This window comes from Vespula vulgaris, chromosome 5 (assembly GCF_905475345.1).
Source record: "Vespula vulgaris chromosome 5, iyVesVulg1.1, whole genome shotgun sequence".
NCBI lineage: Eukaryota > Metazoa > Arthropoda > Insecta > Hymenoptera > Vespidae > Vespula > Vespula vulgaris.
In genome coordinates this window covers 4,591,160-4,611,706 of record NC_066590.1, presented here as the reverse complement: position 1 = coordinate 4,611,706, position 20,547 = coordinate 4,591,160, and the positions used below count along the sequence as shown (strand labels likewise).

The window sequence follows — 20,547 nt, the reverse complement described above, 5'->3', positions numbered from 1 at the left end:
GTTCCCCGTGGCGAAGCATCGGAGTTGAAGAAGAAGAAGAAGAAGAAGAAAAATGAAAAAAAAATAAAAGGAAGAAAGGAGGAAAAAAGAAAAAAGAAATTCCATACGTATGTATGTACATAGTTAGTGTATATGCACACGTACATGGAAGTTTGCGAGCGCCAACTCGCGACGTTCTGTAAATCATCGGACGTTTACTGCGGTTAATTAACAGTCCTGGACCGACGTGCCAGTTCGCTGCTCCTTCGCATGCTGCGCTCACCACGCGGAAAAACCGCGGTCTAACGCGACCGAGAAAGGAAGTCGATATAACGTATATGCACATACGTGCGTGCGAAAATCGAAAGTTCACCGACACTTTAACACGATCGATACGATCTCTTTCTTTCTTTCTTTCTTTCTCCTTTCTTTTCTTCTTTCTTTCTTCTTGCTGTCTCTCTCTCTCTCTCTTTCTTTCTCTTTCATTTTTGTCCAAAAATTTATTCGTCGTAGAATTTCGTAAACAAGGCCGACCATAACTAAGCGAATTACTCGTATTCGCGTGCTCGACCTATCGTGGTATTCCAGAACGTGGACAGTGTGTAATACGATTCTTGACTATATAGCGCACGTTTTACGACCTAATTTAGTGGTCGAAAATATCGTGGGGGAGAAGAAGCGAGGACGATAAATTTCGCACGCGATTTTTGTCCAACACGTTGCACGTTGTCCTTCGACGTTATCGAAAGTGTTTTCGGAAGCTGATCGAGAGAAAAGTTTGCCGTGAAATCAAAGACAAAAAAGAAAGAGAGAGGAAGGAGGAGAGAGAGAGAGAGAGAGAGAGAGAGAATAAATAAAAATAAAAAGGATCGAGAATCGATTTTTACGATCGATAGATCGAAAAATCGGCCTTGAGGGCAACGCAATTCGAAATATCCTGCAGCAGCTGGCAAACGTGAAATACGATTAACATTAAACTAGATGGCTGATCGCCGTTCGAGAGAACGAGTAGAACCAAACGTCTAGGCTTTCGTGTCGTATACGCCTGTAAGTCGGGTAGATCGCCGAGGGCGCCCACAACAGGTAACAAACCGTGCGATGCCACTGCGACACGATCTACACACCTCTCTTTCCTTCCTCTTCGGCTTACCAGGACGAAGGTGCTACCTGTGGCGCCGTCCTACCTCGGCACAGGTTATCGTCTTTGCGTACCGGAATTATGTTCCGTCGCAAAATACATCGATATGTGATAATAGATCGACTTGCTCGTTAGATGCAAAAGCAACGAAAAAAAAAAAAAAAAGATCGAGAACAAAAAAGAAATAGTGTGTTAAATATCAAATCAAAAGTTTGGTAACGATGTTAAAAAAAAAAAAGAAGAAAAAAATTAAATATAAAACGTCTAATCGTTTTACTATCGATGCATGTATAGAATTTAATGCAACGTGTTGCAATGTACTTACTTCATAACGCTATTTTGTGGAGGTACCCTCTTCCCAGGTATCATTATCTTCTCATGCTTCACACCAACGTTTGTGAATTCCTACGGAAAGAAAGAAAATGAGAATCGAAATATCGTATAAATATAAAGTAAAGTTTATTCGAGAACTCATGTTTATTCATAGAGCTAAGAGGTATGTATATCTCAAAGGAGTTTCATACGATACGCGTTATCCAAAATTCGCACCTAAGATTCGATCATTACTGACGCGCTTATCTCCTACACCCTTTCTCACATCTTAAGATTATACTAATTATCGTTCCTAATTATTACGTCGGAGAGTCTTTAATTATTAATAATATGAATAATTATGCGGGTCTGAGTCGTGTTACTACGACGAGGTATATCTTTTGTATGCCGATGGAACCAATGGAAGTCGAAGAGAATGAGAGAGAGAGAGAAAGAGAGAGACAGAGAGAGGGAGAGAGTGTAAAGGAAGAAAAGAGATAGATGGATCAGGAATGAGAGAGAATACTTGTAAAGGAAAAGGAACGATACGGTGAACCGAATGAGATGAGCGAACAGTGTTCATGGGTGTTCATATCTTAGACGGCTACTTCGCTGACTGGAACTTATTCTACGCTGAACTGTGAAAGAAGAACAGAGAGAAAAAGAAAGAAAAGGAAAGGAGAAAGAAAGAAAGAGAGAGGAAAGAGTAGAGAAGATGGTATAAATATTCATGAAGCTCTCTATTATCTTGCGTCCCAATATGTTCTCGCTTACTGTAATTATTTATACGCTTGGTACGTACGATTTAATGAGCCAAGAAATATAATTGTGAGTTACATTAAAATGAATATAACGATTATGGGATAACAACTGGCACGGTAGGTAGTTCGACGTCATTAAACCAATTATATTCTACAACGTATACGATACGCGACGATTTCTCTGTCGATTCTGTGAACTAAAAGTCCGAACTAAAAGAAAGGTGACATCTCACTTCTCGATTGTCCCTTTTTTATCATGTCTCGTACTCTTTTCTCTCTCTCTCTCTCTCTCTCTCTCTCTCTCTCTCTCTCTCTCTTTCTCTCCTCTCTAGATGTTGGCGCAGCCACAGGTTGTCGTAACCAAAACCCGTTATGAACGATATCGTCCAACAGTTATCACTCGTTTCTCCACCCCGATGACGGATCACGTCGTTATAATCGATCTTTCTAATTCTTCTTATTTGGACATTAGAAACTCTATCCCGGTGGCCAGCCTAATGGCTGCATCGAAAGCAGCTCCTTTTCTATCTCATTCCCGAAAGTGACAAAGTCATTAGATCGGTCGCGACTCCGAAAACATTTTCTATGTACGTACGAGTGTTTTCGACCATACAGCGATTAGTTTTGAAAAAAAAAAAAAAAGAAAAGAAAAGAAAAGGTTATTCCTCGCGAAGAACGATGCCTTTGTTACGACGAACGAATATACTCATTCGTGAGGAGGTGGTCGACGAATTGAGAAATTAAATGACCGACTTCATTATGTATAATGCGCTCTAATTAGGCGTGGGCGACACCCTAAGGTTCCGCTACGTTAATTGTTCTTTGCTTGCGGCTGGCTCGATTGATGCTCCATCATATGGGACCGCAATGTTTTTCAAATATTTCTCCTTTTTCTCTCTCTCTCTCTCTCTTTCACGCGTGCGTATAGCGAATGACCATTTGAAGAAAAAGAAAAAGAAAAAGAAAAAGAGAAAGAAAGAAAAAAACAGGAGAAAGAAAAAGAGTTGGAAACGAAAGCTGAGACAAGACCGCACCGACTTCCTCGGGACTTATTAATATAATTGATCGGTTCTCGGTCCTGACAGGTCTGACCCAGAAAAAAAAGGCGTACCGAATGCGTGCTCTCACTCAACCAACAGATCATCGAGTCTCTTTGGTTTTCGATCGAGATTCTCCGTTCCCGTCAGCAACAGCAGCCCACGGTGACTATTCCGAAAATCTAATAATAAGTTCATTAATTCGTTCTCCTACCGACCCAACGAATTAACTGGACCCTCTCGACCGCTCCTAAATGCTTAATAAAGTCCAAACTGATCCTGCCGCAATATTAGTCGTTTGAAATCGGAGAAGAAGAAGATGATGGGTGGGGGAGGAGATGTGGTAAAAGAACGAAAAGGGTCGAGGACAGGTGAAAGAGAGAAAAAGAGAGAAAGCAATGTAGAGGAACGATAGATAAAAGGAGATAAGGGAGAACCGAGCTGAGAGGTCCAAAAGACAGAGAGAGAAAGAAAGACGTTCCTCTCGGATATCTAACTGATCAAGGAATGCGGCAGGTGACGGCAGCAGCTCGCGAGAGACAAGAAGAGAAGACGTCTCTTGTTCGGAGTAAGCTAAATGCTAAGAAATTCCTCTCGTTCTTTCTTTTTGTTTTTCCTTTTTTTTCTTTGACCTACCGTCGTCAAACGAAAATCGGCCTTAGTAGTCATCGCAAATTTATTTAATGTCACTGTTATTCCGGTCATTCAAACATTGACACATGCAATATTCTTAAATTATGTATATAATGTGTGCGTATATATATATATATATATATATATATATATATATATATATATAGAAAACAAAGTAAAAATATTTGAGTATGAATCTAACGATAATTCCGCGTTAATGGTTACCAAAAAAAAAAAATAAATAAAAGAAAAATTGAATTCGTAAAAGGTGATGAACTTACCTTTTTGTCATAGTAACGTTCTGTATTGGTCAAATCGACGATACATTTCAGGCGTGGAAACGCTTGCAGCAGTATCGTTGCTGTGAATCTGTAACAGCGGATATGAGGCCATATTATAAATGTGAACGTTTCAATTTATTGATAACATCGTAAACGATGCATTACATCGCGTCATCGTAAAACGGAAGAGAACGATGTCTTCCTTCTTCAATTGCAAAAGAGGCAAGAAAAGAAAGTTTTTTATAGATCACATAGGTGGATCTATGTAGGAGTTTCTCTGATATTACCGCGTATATATGTCGAGTAGAATATTTTCGGAGGACGCGATCAAAGGGTTGAAGAAAATAAAAAAAAGATAGATAGATAGATAGATAGATAGATAGATAGATAGATAGATAGATAGATAGATAGATAGATAGATAAAAAAAAGAAGAAAGGATAAACGAAAAGGGCTCGAAGACGACAACGACGACGACTCGATGATATATCGCAGCTGGAAAGGGATTTCTCTCGGTTGGTACCGACAAAAATAAAAGGGGCCGGATTAAGGCGGGGGTGTCGGCCCAAATAGTTTCACCATACCCTTCGATATATCAAAAAGCTTCTGAGAGAGTCTCTCCAGGTGCGTTACGGACTGTGTTCTTCTCTGTCTCTTATGCATCGAGCACGGGCCGAACGCTTTGTCTCTAGGACACGGACGAAAACGAAACTGAACGAACCCCCATAAATAAACAACCCTCATTCTCTCTGTCTTTCTCTTTCTCTCACGTACACACACGCGCGATCTCTCTCTCTCTCTCTCTTTCTCTCCAATTTCATCGTAAGCGTTCTCGAAGTTATTAAAAGAAGGTGCTGCGGAATTTATCGACAAAGAGAATCGGTTCGATTCGGGATATATTACGAGAACGTAGGGATAATACGATTCGACGGAGATTTACGTTCTGAACGAGAAAGTGAGAAAATCGACGCGGACGCCGTTAAAAGCTCGCCAACATCTTCATTTCTTTCTATTTTGTTTTTCTCTCTTTCTCCTTCAACTCTTTGCTTTCGCTAATTCTTCTATGCTTAATTCTATGATTCTCCTCTCAATGATTTTGCGCTCATCGTTATATCAAAATACCGATATACTTTTATAACACTCACCTTTGCTCGGGCGTTAAGTTGTTGACTACAGCCTGAAACAGAAAAAGAAAATAATTCGTTTAGTAAACGAAAACGAATGCCCATAAAATAAAACGTTAATCCTTTTAAATACCAAAGAGACGTCTTTCGGTATCAAAAGGATATATCTCGAGAAAGATGTAAAAGGGAAGATCACTTCGAATGACTTTTTCTTTCACGACTCGAGAGAGGTCTACCGTGCGCACGAAAGTTAGCAAGTAAAACGCAAAGTCATCGTAACGCGAGCCACGATAATTAATAGCGCGAGAAGGCAACACGGTACGCACGAAAGCGTTCGTGTAGATCGGGCTGCATCTTTCGAGTTGATTGATTGGCCGAAATCTCGACCTGGCGGATAACGATACGTGACGACGGCGATAATCACGGCGAGGAGTCAAAGGCACGCTTCCGAAAAGAAAACCAAAGGAGAAGGATGACCCAGCGATTTTCGTCGATACACCTTCGCACGTGATATCGTTTCGAAGCTAATAAATGCGGACAGTCGTACAAGCCTCGGACACGTTATTAATCATCGTATTTTACACGATTTACGATGATGTTGTATCTTCGAATTGTATCTTAATACTCGTTAGATATACATATATTAAATGATCGTGACTATTCGTCGTAAATAAATCTCATAAATGTTTTCTTTCGTATACAAATTGAAAGAAATAAATTCATTATTCGTAAAGTTCTGAAATTTCTTCATTTACCAACAGTCTAATCTATTCCGACGAAGAATATATAAGTGACTAGAAAGAGACGCGTAAAACGATGCTCACCGAGGATCGTGGGGCACGTAAATTGAAAGTTTCCCCTCCTTCAAAGTCCTCTTACCTTAGCATAGCACCCGCTATGGGTGGGCTAATGGTAATTACGGGTTTAGACCGCGCGATCCGATTGGCTGGGCGGAGAGATCGTATCTACGGATGAGTACGGAATGAGTATCGGTCGCATTAATAACGGGCCCATTGCCCTATCGCTTTCGTGTCCGAACGTAATAATCCGACGTTGACTAGGCGTGAGATACTTTTCTTGTCGTTCCGTAAGACCGGCCCGGTACTAGCCGGAACAACGAGTTTTCGAACATGAAGTCGTTTCGATACGACCACGAAATCAATCGATTGCGTTACATGACGGAGAAACGATAAAAAGAAAGAAAAAAAAAAAAGGATGAGGAAAAAAATAAAGAAAGAAAAATTGGAAAAATGAAAAGAAGTTTCTAAGAATCTCTTTCGATTATCATTCGATATCTACGATAAAAGTCGAACGAACGTGCGAATGATAACGGGCAAAGAGATACGACGTCCGTCGTTCGGTCGAACGAAGATTTACGTATTTACGCTTCGAATGAAAGAATGAAAGAAAGAAAGAGAGAGAGAGGAAGAGAGAAAGGAAAAAGGCGCGAAGTAAATACGGAGATTTACGAGCCTCCTTCGGGAGAAGAGCTCGGCACTCCTTGAGGAAAGGATTCGGGAATGGCGCCTTGGTCAATGGATCGAACGAAGAAAGAGAGAATGCCGAGATCGAAGAGGAGAAAAGTAAAGAAAAAAATAAACAGAAAGAAAGAGAGAGATGGAAGACCGACCGAGTAGCCTCTGCCCACCTGCAAAATTTACCAACCCTACCTTAGACTCTTCTTCGAGTCGTTTCGAAGGAGTTTATTTTTCGCACGGGATTGAAGTTGGATCGTTCTCGCCGCTGATTCCACCATTCAATTTCACGATCCTTAGTCTAATATATGGCCGCGTCTAAATCAGGATTATCGGACGACGAGCCGCGGCCGCGGCCGCATTGTACGGCTTTTGTGACCGGCCCAAACGCACTTCCTTCCATCGTTCCTTTCCCTCCTTCACCTTCTTCCTTCTTTGCGTACGCGCCCGAAATACATTCACGACGCGTGTGCCTCTCATCCCAGGTACAAACTGGACCCTTAAACGTTCTGACTGTGTATCCTAAAAATCGACGGATTCGATCCGACCTACCGCAGCCGGACAGGAAGTTGCGATCCTTTCGAATTTTCTTTTCTCAAATCTTTTTTCTTTTATTTTATTTTATTTTATTTTTTTTTTTTTTTCGATAAAGAAAGACGAGAAAAAAAATATCGGACGACGAAAGTTCAAGGTTTTTCTTAAAACGTCATTCACGAGAAGATCGAGATCATTCTCGAGAATCATCGATATCGAAAATATTTGATCGCACTCGAAGACCGTAGAAATCTTTTGGTAGAAAGAATCGAGTGCGCTCGCGAGTTACTCCCTCTACTCCTCGAACGTGGGCGTTTGGGCAACGGTAGATATCTTTGGTATTTATTGGAAATATTTATGAAGGGTGCCCTTTCAAGCTTTCGCACCGAGTGGGCTGTAATACCGTGCGCAAGAGAAAGAGAGAAAAGGTCCACCGGCTTGAAATCGACGCCACGATTTTGCTAAAACCGGCACCGGGAGAGAAAACTTTTCAACGAGAATCTTTTTTACATACGTGGCACGCGTACATGAAACATAAACATAAACGACCTTGCTCTTTCTCCCAATTATCATCTTGCCGGTATCCTACCAAAAGGGATATTGTTACGAGTGATCGATCGATGTAATTGTCGTTTTCGCGATATATAATATTTTCAATGGAAAAGTGTCATACGTGCGTTAAAAATGGGAAGTGAGTTTCAGTTTTACGAAAGGTCACATTCTGATTCAGCCGTTTTACACGAAGAAAGGAATGTTTCTCGAAAGGTCAACTTCGATGTTTCTTGCATTAAAGTATATCGTCGATTCCCACGCATTCGTTAAAAATTGGATACGATCTCGAGAGAGAGAGAGAGAGAGAAAGAGAGAGAGAAAGGATTTCGAGAGAATTTGCGTTCATCTCTCTCTCTCTCTCTCTCTCTCTCTCTCTCTCTTTGTCTGTCTGTTTATCTGTCTGTCTATCTTTCTTTCTTTCTGTCTCTGTCTGTCTCTATCTTTTACTCGCTCGTATACGCATTCGGTTGAGAAGGGACGAGAAGAATCGTAGGTGACCTATTTTAAATCGCTCGAAATCTTCTGCCAAACGAGGAAGTAAGTGGATAGGAGCAACGTTTGCGCATAGATCAGTTAGGAACACCCATATAAAAGTCTATATGGTCTTTCCGTGCGATTCACCACGAATGTTGCACCCACTTTCGCCCAAGAAAACGTATCCATACGATTGTACTCTACGATGTACTTATTTATGCATAGAACAAAAAAATTATCAAATTTAAACAATGAATAAACAACATATCTAAGTATTTAATACTCCATCGATTTCTCTAGTCGAATCCGAAATATTTGTGAAATCGATAGCGACGATCTTTTAATATCACGAACGTTCCTTTTGTTGCATCCTCAAGTCATGAAAGAAATAACGTGGTATATATCTATAGGATAGAAAATATAACAATTCATTGACAATCGAAATGCAAACGACGTCTATCACGCATTTCCCATATTCTTCGAAAAGCTATCGTTCGGAGTTTCAACATCTTCGATATCGTTCAACGTGTATCTCCGGCTTTTTATTTATTCGATGCTCCTTGCCATGGAAATACAGCGAGACGATGGTTTACGTTACGTTCGAAGCAATAGTACGGAAAGTAGTACCGAAGAAAAGAGCATCGAACGTCCCAGCAATGTATTATTATGCGTGCTTTTCTACGGTTAGCCGGTGGTTAGAAATCGTTCGAGCGATTTTACTTCCTACATACGTCGAGTTTACGCTCTCAGAGAATTCTCCAGGACGTCGTTATTGCTCCACGGATGGTGGACGTTAGGAGGAGCGAATTTTGTATCGTCTTTTCTTCGCTTATACGTCGATAAATAATAATCCCTATCCCTACTTCAGTCCGTAGTTCATCCCATCCCATAGTGAAATAATTTCACTACTACGAGCAAACGAATATATCATAAAACATTTTCAAAGATCATAGAGAGAAGCATCAATTAAATCAAATTCGTGAAAGTCCATAAAAAGAAAAAGAAAAAGAGAGAGAGAAAGAGAGAGAGAGAGGAAAAAGAGAAAAGAAATTAATGGTTTACCTAAATCACTTTGGAACGTTCTAAAAGATGTTTTCGATGTTGAAAAGCACACACGTACGAGTTTGTAAAAGACGTTAGCCTGTGCAGAGAATCCTACAGGTGCGTCTCCTCTTCTTTAACATACAAGGATCAAGAGTCTCCCCCATCGACGAGATAAAAAATGAATCAGGGAACCATCAATCCTGGTACGCGTGCCCCGCAGACAAGGCGATTTCGAGAAGAACGAAACGCCGACTTTACGAGAAGCCTCCGTAGAAAATCGATTCACCACCCGCGTGGAGAGGCTAATAATCTTGCGCGATTCTAAGTTCTTTCCGCGCTGCCTATCTGCGATTCCAAGATCGTTAGAAAAGCCGACGACGTTCGACTGAAGTCTTTTTCTTCTTCTTCTCTTTTTTTCTTTCTTTTTTTTCTATTTTAGTTTAGATTAACCGAGATCTACGATCGAGTTATTCCGTATTAGATTGGAATAGTCATTAACGAGCTTCTATCGAATATCTTCTGACACGAGATATCATCGGGAATGGTTTTGTAATGGGGAGGAAGAGAAGGTAGGGGAAGAGGCATAAAAAAAAAAGAAAAGAAATATCTTTAAAGAATGAGAGAAAGGTACGCGAGTATTTCGTGAAACTCTTTCGAAGAACGAGAGAAGATCCTGGATCTCGATGGAATGAATCTTCTCTCTTCACTTCCGGCGATTACTCTCGAAAGAAATCTCATCGCAATACTCTGAATCACCAACCGACACTCTCCAGTGGCTCGTTCATTTTTGTCTTTTCTCTTTTTTTTTCTCTCTCTTTTTTTTTTTTTTTTTTTTTCGACTCATAGTCCCCCGATGACAAAATTTGTATCCAACGACCATAAAGGAGATACCTGCTATACGCGAAGCGTTTAAGAATTAACGATACGAGGATACAACATCGCGCCATTCTCTTCTTTTCGTGTGTAGATAACGAATTAGTATATCGATGGCGGCATGAAATTTTATAGACTGTCGTCGTCTCGGTCTTTTCCTATCACCACCGAGTAATCATGAAAGAAGAAGCGTTTCTCTTCTTCTTTCTGTCCTTTTCTCTTTTGCAAGGACCACGAAGAAGAAGAAGAAGAAGAATAAGAAGAAGAAGAAGAAGAGAAAGAGAGTCACGTGTAGGAACGTGTTTTTTTCGAGAGGATATAAATAACGGTAAGGCTCGTCGGCAGTCGCTATAATTCAATTCACACCTGATAACCGCGACCATAGAATTTCCATATTACAGGCTGTAATAAAATTAAAAATATTTTCGGGGCGGTCCAAGCGCCTCGGGGGGTCCCTCCGATTCCCCTTTCCAGAACGAACGAGACCGAATCCCGCGTGCCCAAAAAGAGGGACCGAACTCGCGGGACACCGACATCACGACGAATTTGTTCCTCGAATTTGTTTCGATCAACCGTTGTTCCTCCGGTGGTCCGTTTCAACCCCATTTAATCTTAACTACGACTAATATCTCCAAACTTCGCCTGGACAATATGATAACCCGCAAAAAAGGTCTACGAAATATCTCCTCGGAGATTTCGAATACTCGAATTTTCTTCAAAAATTGCTTCAACCACTATTTTCGATCCTTTAAACGGATCCGAAAGATCCGTTAAAAATTTTCTTTGAGAAAGTACCGACTTAAAGTATAGGAGGAATGTTTCACGCTGAGAAAACGAAGATTTATACCTCTGTAATTAGTCCCTTATATATTTCTCGCTCGACGGAGCATAGCCTCGCTCGACCTAATTCGCATCCACCCTTTTTTTCCACAAGCTTTGGCCCTTTCCGCCGAAAACGAAAGACACGAACGTTCTCCTTTCTTTTCTATTTTATATGTATACACACATAAACACACACGCACGCACACACACATCTCTCTCACCTCCTCTTTCACCTTCTCTTTCACCTCCCCCTCCTTCTCTTAGCAAAGACTGACTTTTAAAACTCCCTTCGTCCGATTGTTTTAACTACGAGGGTGAGAATACATTATACGTAAACGAGCGGTCACGACCGAAACGAAAGATTAACGATTCTTCGATATTTACGGCCGTGACTCGTCAGAATCGTTTAAAACTTTAAACAAATGTTTGTTTCTTCTTCTTTTTCTTCGTTCTTTTTTTTTTCATTTTTTCGACACGACAACCCCGCCTCAAGAATCCTCGCGAACCAAGAATTCCCTAGACTCGATCAAAGAATCCTTAGAATTTGGGCTCGCACCTAAACTAGGCGCCTATCGGGTCAAACAGCCGAACACGCCCACTCCATAGCAAGTTCTTTTCATGGAAAATCTTCAACTATGATTCGCTTATTATCAGCTCATTCATCATCGAATAAATGCCACAGATGTGAAATTAATGAAAATCTGATGTGAAATAATCATATTATTTTCTTTTCTTTTTTTTTTTTTTTTTAAATCAAGAAGTCAACAAAAATATCTACTCTTACAAATAAATGAATCAATTTTATTTCCTGACAAAATCGAAATTACTTGCATTCGTCTGTCACGTCTACGTAAAAAAGTATAAATAAATAAGAAATGAAGAATAAAAAAAATATATATATATAGAGGAAAAAAAATAGAAGAAAAAAATGGAGAAAGAAGATCGAATAACGCGTTCGAATATCGGTCCATAACTCGCGCGACGAATCGCACGGTACTGAAAAGCCAATTCTACCGATACGTCTGTCGAAAGATTTACGATATAGGCACACTGCTTACCACCGGCGGCTATGCTTCCTTCGTTCCTTCTTCTTCCTTCTCGTGAACACTAGAACTAATCGTGCAGCGGTTGAACGAGAAAAAGAAATAAAGAAAGAAAAAGAGAGAGAAAGAGAGAGAGAGAGAGGGAGAGAAAGAGAGGAGACAAACGAAGAAAAGGAACGAAGAGGCAATAAATTTGGCAATTTCTTCGCGTGTCTCCGGTATACCGGTGACATTTTTGTAAACAGACGGACGATCGAGGGGTGAGAGGCGTGGCTTGGATTCCAAACCAACAGAGAACAAGAGAAAAAGAGAGAGAGAGAGAGAGAGAGAGAGAATAAGCAGTCGAGGGTGCATAGACCGAGAAAAACTTATGTGACGCGAAATAGGGTGGCATCGTAGGGGTGAAGGGGCAGGTGGGATACAGAACGGTGGGCGCCGGCTTCATACGTGCGCCATTCCAACGAAATTTATGTACCAGAAGCATAAAGCCAATGCCGCATTTCAGAACCATCCGAGGCATCCAAACCACCACCGATATGCCACACCAAAACCCACAAACCCCTCTTTTCTTTCCTATTCTCTTCTCTTCTCTTCTCTTCTCTTCTCTCTCTCTCTCTCTCTCTCTCTCTCTCTCTCTCTCTCTCTCTCTCTCTCTCTCTCTCTCTCTCTCTCTCTCTCTCTCTCTCTCTCTCGTTCCCTCTCTTTCTCTTCTTTACGCGTGGACCCGACGCAGTCCAAACGGATGCTGTCCCGTCTTCTATATTTCCTTTTTGCTTTTCTCTATATATCTATATCTCTCTCCCTCTCTTCTTCTGTATTTCTCCGTTTCACTCTGTTTCTCATATAATAACAATTTTGGTATGAGAAAGAGGGACGAGCCTCCCCGAGTCGAAGTAGGAGTAACTCGAAGTATAAAAGAATAGCGAAATGGCGTTGGTTCTCTCTCAACGATCTCCGTTTGTCGTCGAAGGTATTGCTGAAGACACTTCCGCGTGGCATTATCTCCTATAGCATTTATATGGTACATCGACTTCTTCGTCCAAGATATAACAGAATTGTTGCTTGTAACTTGGAAGGATTCTAACGGTGTTCCCTTTTATTCTTTGATTCATATGCCGTGACGAACGAATGGCAAAGTGTCATCGACATTTCATAAGAAAAAGGATTCGATCGAGACAAAGAAAAGGAATTCGTAGAAAGAAAAGCGATCTGGAGGAACGATAGCTAGGCTGACTCGTACAAGTATGCTAGATAGGTGCCGTCAACGTAGTACATGATACGACGCAAGCACGAGTTAAAACACAATTCGTACGAGCTCAGGTAGTACGTAGGTACCTAAACGTAACGAAGCTTCGCAAAATGAGAATGGAGAAGAGAGCGAAACACGATCGGACGAAAAGATAGTCTTGGCTACTGTGAGATCTCCTTTGCGCCGTAGGGTTCCCGGAAAAAGAGAGGGACTCGAAATGGACACTCGCCATCTCATCTAGCAGAGATAGGCCGTGGCCCAGCTAGCAGCATATCTGATGAAACGCGATGGATGACCCAGGATAACACTAAAGTACAAGACAAAAGTGTCCTACGCGGTCATCCCTCTCGCAACTCTTCTTTACGTTTTTTTCGACCCCGTTCAAAATCCATCCCCGCAAATCGAATACGAAATAGATAAACAAAAACGAAACAAACGAATGAACCCTATCGTCTTAATCTGTTAAAAATTTTTTAATCGCACGTTCAACCCGCTCGATTAAAACGGTGCCGACGTACGCTTCGAATTTGGCACGAATCCGAAACGTTAATGAGACGATAAGAAAAGAACACGTCGGCTTCGTTCAAGGAAAAAAGGAAAAAATAAAAGAGAGAAGAAAAAATCGAAAAATAAAAAATATTCAACCTCGAACTTATTCGCAATTTCATCCTGTCTGCGTGGCAAAACGCAGGAGCTAGGTCCATTGAGAGGGATAACAATCGCTTTTAGAGAATAAAGCTTTTTTACGATATTTATTGCTTCCTCTTTTGATTATACGGCATCCCACGCCACCCATGCTGCTCGTATCCATTTTCCACAAACGCACTACTCCTAAGATATTACCGTATTTCACCGTACTAAAGCTAGATCCTTATCCTCTTCTATCTCACGACGTAATGTATCCGTTCGCGAGCGAGAAAGAGGAGACCGGAGACGCGTTTTCGTTGTATTTCACGATTTCACCATTCTCGTCGATTTATTCGTTCACGGAAAGCCTGAAATATAGTCCCGGTATTTCTTCATCGAAAAAAAAAATATATATATGTATGTATGTATGTATGTATATATGTATGTAGGTACGTACGTACGTATATTCATTTATACACACACATATATATATATATATATACACACAAAAAAGAAGAAAAAAAATCGATCTCGCCCACGATCTTCAAAGAGAACAAGAGATCTGGCTGATGAGATAATTCGACGATCTATTTTACAAGACGAACTCGCATTACGTTAATACGTGGTGTAACGAAGTATGAAATTCGCTTGTTAAAAAGAAAAAAAAAGGAACAAGTGAGAGAAAAAGAAAGAGAGAGAGAGACACACACAGTCAGACAAACAGACGGATAGAAAGAAAGAAAGAAAGAGAAAGAAAGAAAGAAGAGAAACATAGTAAGAATAAAACGATGTTGAAGTGGGACACAGCAAGATGTGGATTCTTTGCCAAGCACCCCCATCGTGTCGAAAGTTAAATCAAAAAAGGGGGACGTAACTAGCGATAAATAGCGCGACGAGAAGTAATCCGACTAGGGGTGCAATTTTGCAAATGCTTATTCACGGTCGCGGCTCGCGGCACTTCCTGAAAAATTTCATCGGCAAACGACATGTTTATACGACTTTTGTTCGTTTGTTGTCGATCGGTGTGGCGTAACTTCGAAGAGTCAAACTCGTTCTGGCGCAGTGGGTCTCGACTTGACGCACGACTCCTCTTTTCGAGGCGCCAGCCTGCTAAAAGAGGAAGAAGTAGAAGAAGTAAAAGAAAACGAAGAAGAGGAACAAGAAGAACAAGAATAAGGAGGAGAAGAAGAAGAAGAAGAAGAAGATGCTGGGAAACGAAGAAGAATAACTAAAAGAAGATAAAGAGAAGGAAAAGAAAGGAAACGAAAGAAGAAGAAGAAGAAGAAGAAGAAAGAGTAGAAGGCGTTCCGTCGAAACGCGGTGTCGGAGCCAGATAAGATCTTTGAAACGGGGATCAGTAATATTTTACAAAGTCATCGAAGTTGCTCGCTAACTTCGGCATAAATTACTATCGCCGGCTCCGTCTTCTTTCTTTCTTTCTTTCTTTCTTTCTTTCTCTATCTATCTTTCTCTCTCTCTCTCTCTCTCTCTCTCTCTCTCTCTCTCTCTCTCTCTTTCTCTTCCTTCCTTTTCTTTCTTAGCCAAACTCTCGTTCGTTGCTCCATGGGAAGGAGAAAAGACGCGAGGTGGAGTATCGGACCCTCTTCGCTACGGGGAGCGTTAAACAAACACTTACCATTGCTAATAACACGGAACGCCACTAGCAGAGCTATGCCGGCACGAAACGACGATAAATTTTACACAGGCAAAGGGCGTAGAACCCTTCTGGATCGCGATACGATGCATTTCTCAAGTAATTAATCGTGTACCTACTAATCTTTACTTATCCTTTATTTTCTTGCGAAAATATCTTCACGACGCGGGTTTCGTTCGTATTACACGAAACGCATTTTCGTTTGGAAATACACGGAAACGGGGAATGTCGTTCGTACGTTGCTACGTTTCTTCCGATCTCAAATCGGATTCGAAGGATTCTTGTTTACTCGAATAACGCAGGGATCTACGTGGAAAAACGAAGTAAAACGAATACGAAGAAAACGGAACTTGGTTACGCGAGGAACGCATTTTTCTTTTTCCATGAGATTTCGTAAGATTCACCGCTGTAAACTCTCACAGGAGCTCCTAAAAGAGACTTCAACCGTAAAATCGGCTGTTTACCCGCCAGATTAGCGTCCCACAAGGAGAGAAAGAGAAAAAGAGGGAAGGAGAGAGAAAGAGAGAGAGAGAGAAAGAGAGAGACACAATGACGCCGTTTATTATTTCCGACGGCGTACGAATCCATTACCACAGTGGTCAAGGGCCGATTGCTTAACTCTTTCGAAAATGTCAGATGGACCACCGAACGATGTACCAACCGTGACACGAATACGTCGGATAATCGCGAAGGAACTCGTTTATAAATCATATTCGTAATTACAAATACGAGAAAGAGAAAGATCATATCTTCTTGTGAATCTTTCGGTTTCGAAAAAGGAAACGAAGGGAGGAAAAAAAAAGAAAAGAGAAGGAAGGAAAGAAAAAGAAGATATTTTACACGCACGTGAGAAGATAATTCTCTCGCTAGCTATACATCCAGAATTAAAGTATTACATCAATTACAACGCTATATTGTCTACGCAACTATGTAAATTTCGACGCGATGTTTTTCGTTCGTCCCTCCATTCATCATGTCGACGGGAACAAAGAAAAAGAGACAGATAGACAGAAAAAAAAAGAAAGAAAGAGAGAGAGAGAGAGAAGTATCGGTGCAGATATCTATCCACGAGGATGATGACGACGAGGGTGGTTAGACCGAGTGTAACTGAGAAGTTAACACGATAATCATCTGAAATGCTAAAGATTTTTAGGGGGTTGAAATACAGATATCACCCACGTCGAGAGACGTATCCATCCTCTATTTTGGGTCCTTCCAAACAAAAAGCAACGCGTTCACCTATAGTCCCAGAAATTAATATTCAGCCGTCGTGCAGAAATCGCCCACTGCGTTTCGATAGTCTCGACGAAAGAAAGAATTTCTGGCATTCGGAACGCACGACAAAAGTCGTACGCATGTGAGCGTGGGTGGTAACAGGGATCTCGAAGATGCTTGGAGAAACCGAACTACCGAAACGTTATCCGATTACAAAATATAAATTTTCGATAAAATGCAGGGAAAAAAAAGAAAGAAGAAAAAGAACAAAAACGAAATTAAAATACAGGACGTTTAATATGTACGTATATCCACGTCAATTCGTTGTCTGTACACAACAACGATCTTCCCTTTTTATCACGAACCTGATTTACGCGATCGAACGAAACACGACGATACAGGGTACATCTCATTGCCTTTTACGACTATTTATAACGACCGGATATTGCCTTCGAGCAGATTCCGTTCTGTAAAAATACGTGTATGTCTCTCGTTCTCTCTCCCACGAGTATAGATATATCAAACCTATAAAACGAACTCTATGTATCGCTACACTCTCACCAACGAAATCAATTTCAATTTCGATACACTTCTTATATATTATCTCGAACTCTCCCTGTCGTTTAATTTGTAAGGATGCACGATGCTTCCTTTTTTTCTTTTTTTTTTTTTAAAGAGATAGATCGCAAGGGTAGTTGGGAGAGGATAAAAAAGAAACAAGTCAAAGAAACAGGTCTACCGAAAACTGTTTAAATTCCCTCGCTGAACAAATACGCGTGTTATTACGAAGGAAGATATTTACGGCACGCGTGTGATTCTCATCTTTCGGCGAGAGTAAAAAGAAGAGAAATGGAGAGAGGAAGAAGAACGAACTTATGTACATACATACGTATATACAACACGTACGTACGTACATAAGTATGTATGTATAGATTTGAAAGGTGTATCGGCGCGTTGCGTATCGCGTTACGTGCGAGCGGACGTTTGTTACAAGGCACGAAACGGAAGAGATGAAGAAGCATTCGTCGTAAAGGGTTCGAAGGAAGAGCGAGAATGGATACTGGCGTGGGCCTCTTGAAGGCCCTATTAACGAGTGACCCCCCGCGGCCGACCACAGCGGGCCCAATCAGACCCGTGGCTTCGATTCCAAGTCGGTTCTGTCGACTCTCTCCAACTTGTTTTATGTAATGCCCGCGACGCCAGAATCAATTAGCCGAGGCACCCTCCTATTTTGCGTATGCATGCGCGGCGCTATATGCATAGGCTGGACCGATCCGATCCGAAAACTTATTTGCAAGCTGGCGCTCGGTCCACGAAAGACTCCGACTTGCTGCTGATGCCCGATGTGCCGATGTTCGACCGGTAGACGAGTATAACCGGTTTCGTTCGTACCACCGAGTTAGGCGAAAATTAAATGGCTCGAGACAAACGCGAGATCCTCATTCTTTTTTTATTATTATTATTATTATTGTTGTTGTTGTTATTATTTTTTTTTTAGGAGGGGAAGAAGAGAAGGAATCCATTTCTCACGACATTTTGAAGGATCTATAAAAAAGAAAACGTGTGTGCGAGTAAATCACAACAGGTTGATAGTCGAAATTATTTAAAGATAATCTTATCGAGTGGAAGTATAAGATCGTTGTTCAAAAAAAAGAGAAAGAAAGGAAGGAAGGAAGGAAGGGAAAAGGAAAAAGAAAGGAAAAGAAAATCGCACGGAGCATTCAATTAGCGAGAGGCATCATCCTTCGGTACTTTAATGAGGTAAAGCCGAAGATATAAAAATGGTTTATGCCCCGCGAAAGTCGACACCGCGATGCCATCAATTAGGGGCCACGAAGAGGTAGAAAACGGTCTGGTATAATCAACATATTCAACGTGGCAAATGAGACGAGTCTTAAATCGATAACGACGGGCTAGCCAATTTTCAATTAGCCCTTTCTGACCTCGATGAAAGAAAATAAAAAAAAAAGAGGCGAAGAAATTATCGGTGATATTTTCTTCCATGGCGACGCGTCAACAGGCTCGCGAAGAAAGGAAAGGAAAGGAAAGGAAAGGAAAAGAAAGGAAAAGAAAGAAAAAGAAAACAGAGGAGAATGAGGAGGAGAAAAAAAGGAGGAGGAAAGAAGTAAGAAGGATTCAAAGGCTTCCTTTCCACCCCATCTCTCTTTCTCGTGGAAAGAACCATCGTGAGATCTCTCACCAGGACCATGGTTTGCTCAGCATGAACGCTATACATCAGAAAGAAAATGTGAATGGTATAGAAACACAGCATTTTGCTTTCTTTCTCGGACGGGAAGGAGAAAGGAAAATGAAAGAGTCGGGTATTCAACGAATCCAACGAAGTATCGCGCTGTATCGACTGTGTGAAAGAGTAAGCATACGTCAAGCTTCTTTATATCATTTCGCGGACGGGGGGTCGACATACGTAACAATGTGGCAATTTGCTTGGTCTCGATACGAGATCTCGATACGAAGAATGTTGCTTTCTTGCTAACACTATACCACCCTTGGCTTCCTACAAATTCGATTCCGTTGCTTCCCTGTGTTCTTTCTCGTCTCTTCTACAACGAATCTACGCTGAGAAAACTAGAATAGATTCTTCTTTCTTTCTTTTTTTTTCTTTCTTTTTGTTTTTTTTTTTTTGTTTTATTTCGTTTTGTTTCGCTCGGTCTGTTTTGATTTTATTTACTCTTGCTGTCCTGAAGAATCGTCGAAAAAGCTTTTAATTACAAATAACATCCACGATATCTTTCCCACAACAAATAGAAATCGACCAACTGAGATATTCTAACCCCTGTGGAATCTCTTAAGAATCGAATAAATCCAATTCCAGACAAATTAATATGATCCCGTTGATTCCCTTTTAAAAGTAATCTTTTTCTCCACGCCGAGATGTATAAGTATGCCTATACATACGCATATGCGTATACATACACGCATATTACAGATACGTGGTAGAATCGAAAAAAAAAGAAAAGAAAACAAGACAAAAAAAAAGAAAGGAAAAGAAAAAAGAAAAAGAACGGGGGATGTACCTGCGGCATCCTCCGTTTCAGGAATTCGACTTGATCTTATCTTTCTCCCGGTGGAACCGCCAGGACCCCCCCGCGAAGAGGATCTTTGATTTAGTGCGAGGTATAAAGGATAAAAAGAGAACGTAAAACGTCTACACGACGTTAAAGAAGGAGAAGGTGGGCATCGGCTATCATTCTCGAATGCAAAGCACGAAAACGTATGCGACTTTCTTGGTACGACATTCGATAGTTTGCGTAAAAGCTCCATTCTCATCGACTATTCCAATATTTAGCATTGATAACGGATACCGTAACTGTCGCGTTTTATTGGATAGAAAAGGAATCATTTTTCTAAGCGACTCGATTGAATCTAAATGCTAAAAGCGAAATACGCGATATGCATCGAAATACCGCTATATCGAGTTTACTCTTCCCACGCGATTCTGGTTACTCTTAAGTGCGTAAACAAACGTATAAACAAGAAGAACGAAATAACATTTCTATTTGTCAAGAATCTATTTATCTATCTATCTATCTATCTATTTATCTATCTATCTCTCGCTCTCTTTCTAAAGGTTCTACGATAAAATGTATCGAAGTTTATTCTTCGAAACTACGTAGCTTATAGCAGCGTGCAAATTTATCCAAAAAGGCATCATCGATCTCTCTACGATATATTCACGTGCGAGAACGTTTTTCGCAGTATAC

General features: G+C 40.9%; 1 protein-coding gene across 3 annotated transcripts in view; it reads right to left on the bottom strand.

Annotated features, from left to right (window-relative positions):
- Positions 1-20,547, bottom strand: part of LOC127064313 (RNA/RNP complex-1-interacting phosphatase-like) — a 52,402-nt gene that overhangs the window by 29,877 nt on the left and 1,978 nt on the right. For all 3 annotated transcript variants that reach the window (XR_007781626.1, XR_007781627.1, XM_050995231.1), the window contains exons 3-5: positions 5,285-5,316; positions 4,142-4,229; positions 1,443-1,522 (exon numbers count right to left, since the gene is read on the bottom strand). Coding sequence is in view for 1 of the 3 variants with exons in the window: in XM_050995231.1 (XP_050851188.1) it covers positions 1,443-1,522; positions 4,142-4,229; positions 5,285-5,316 (200 nt within the window). In the remaining 2 variants the exon portion in view is untranslated. The remainder of the gene's footprint in view (positions 1-1,442; positions 1,523-4,141; positions 4,230-5,284; positions 5,317-20,547) is intronic.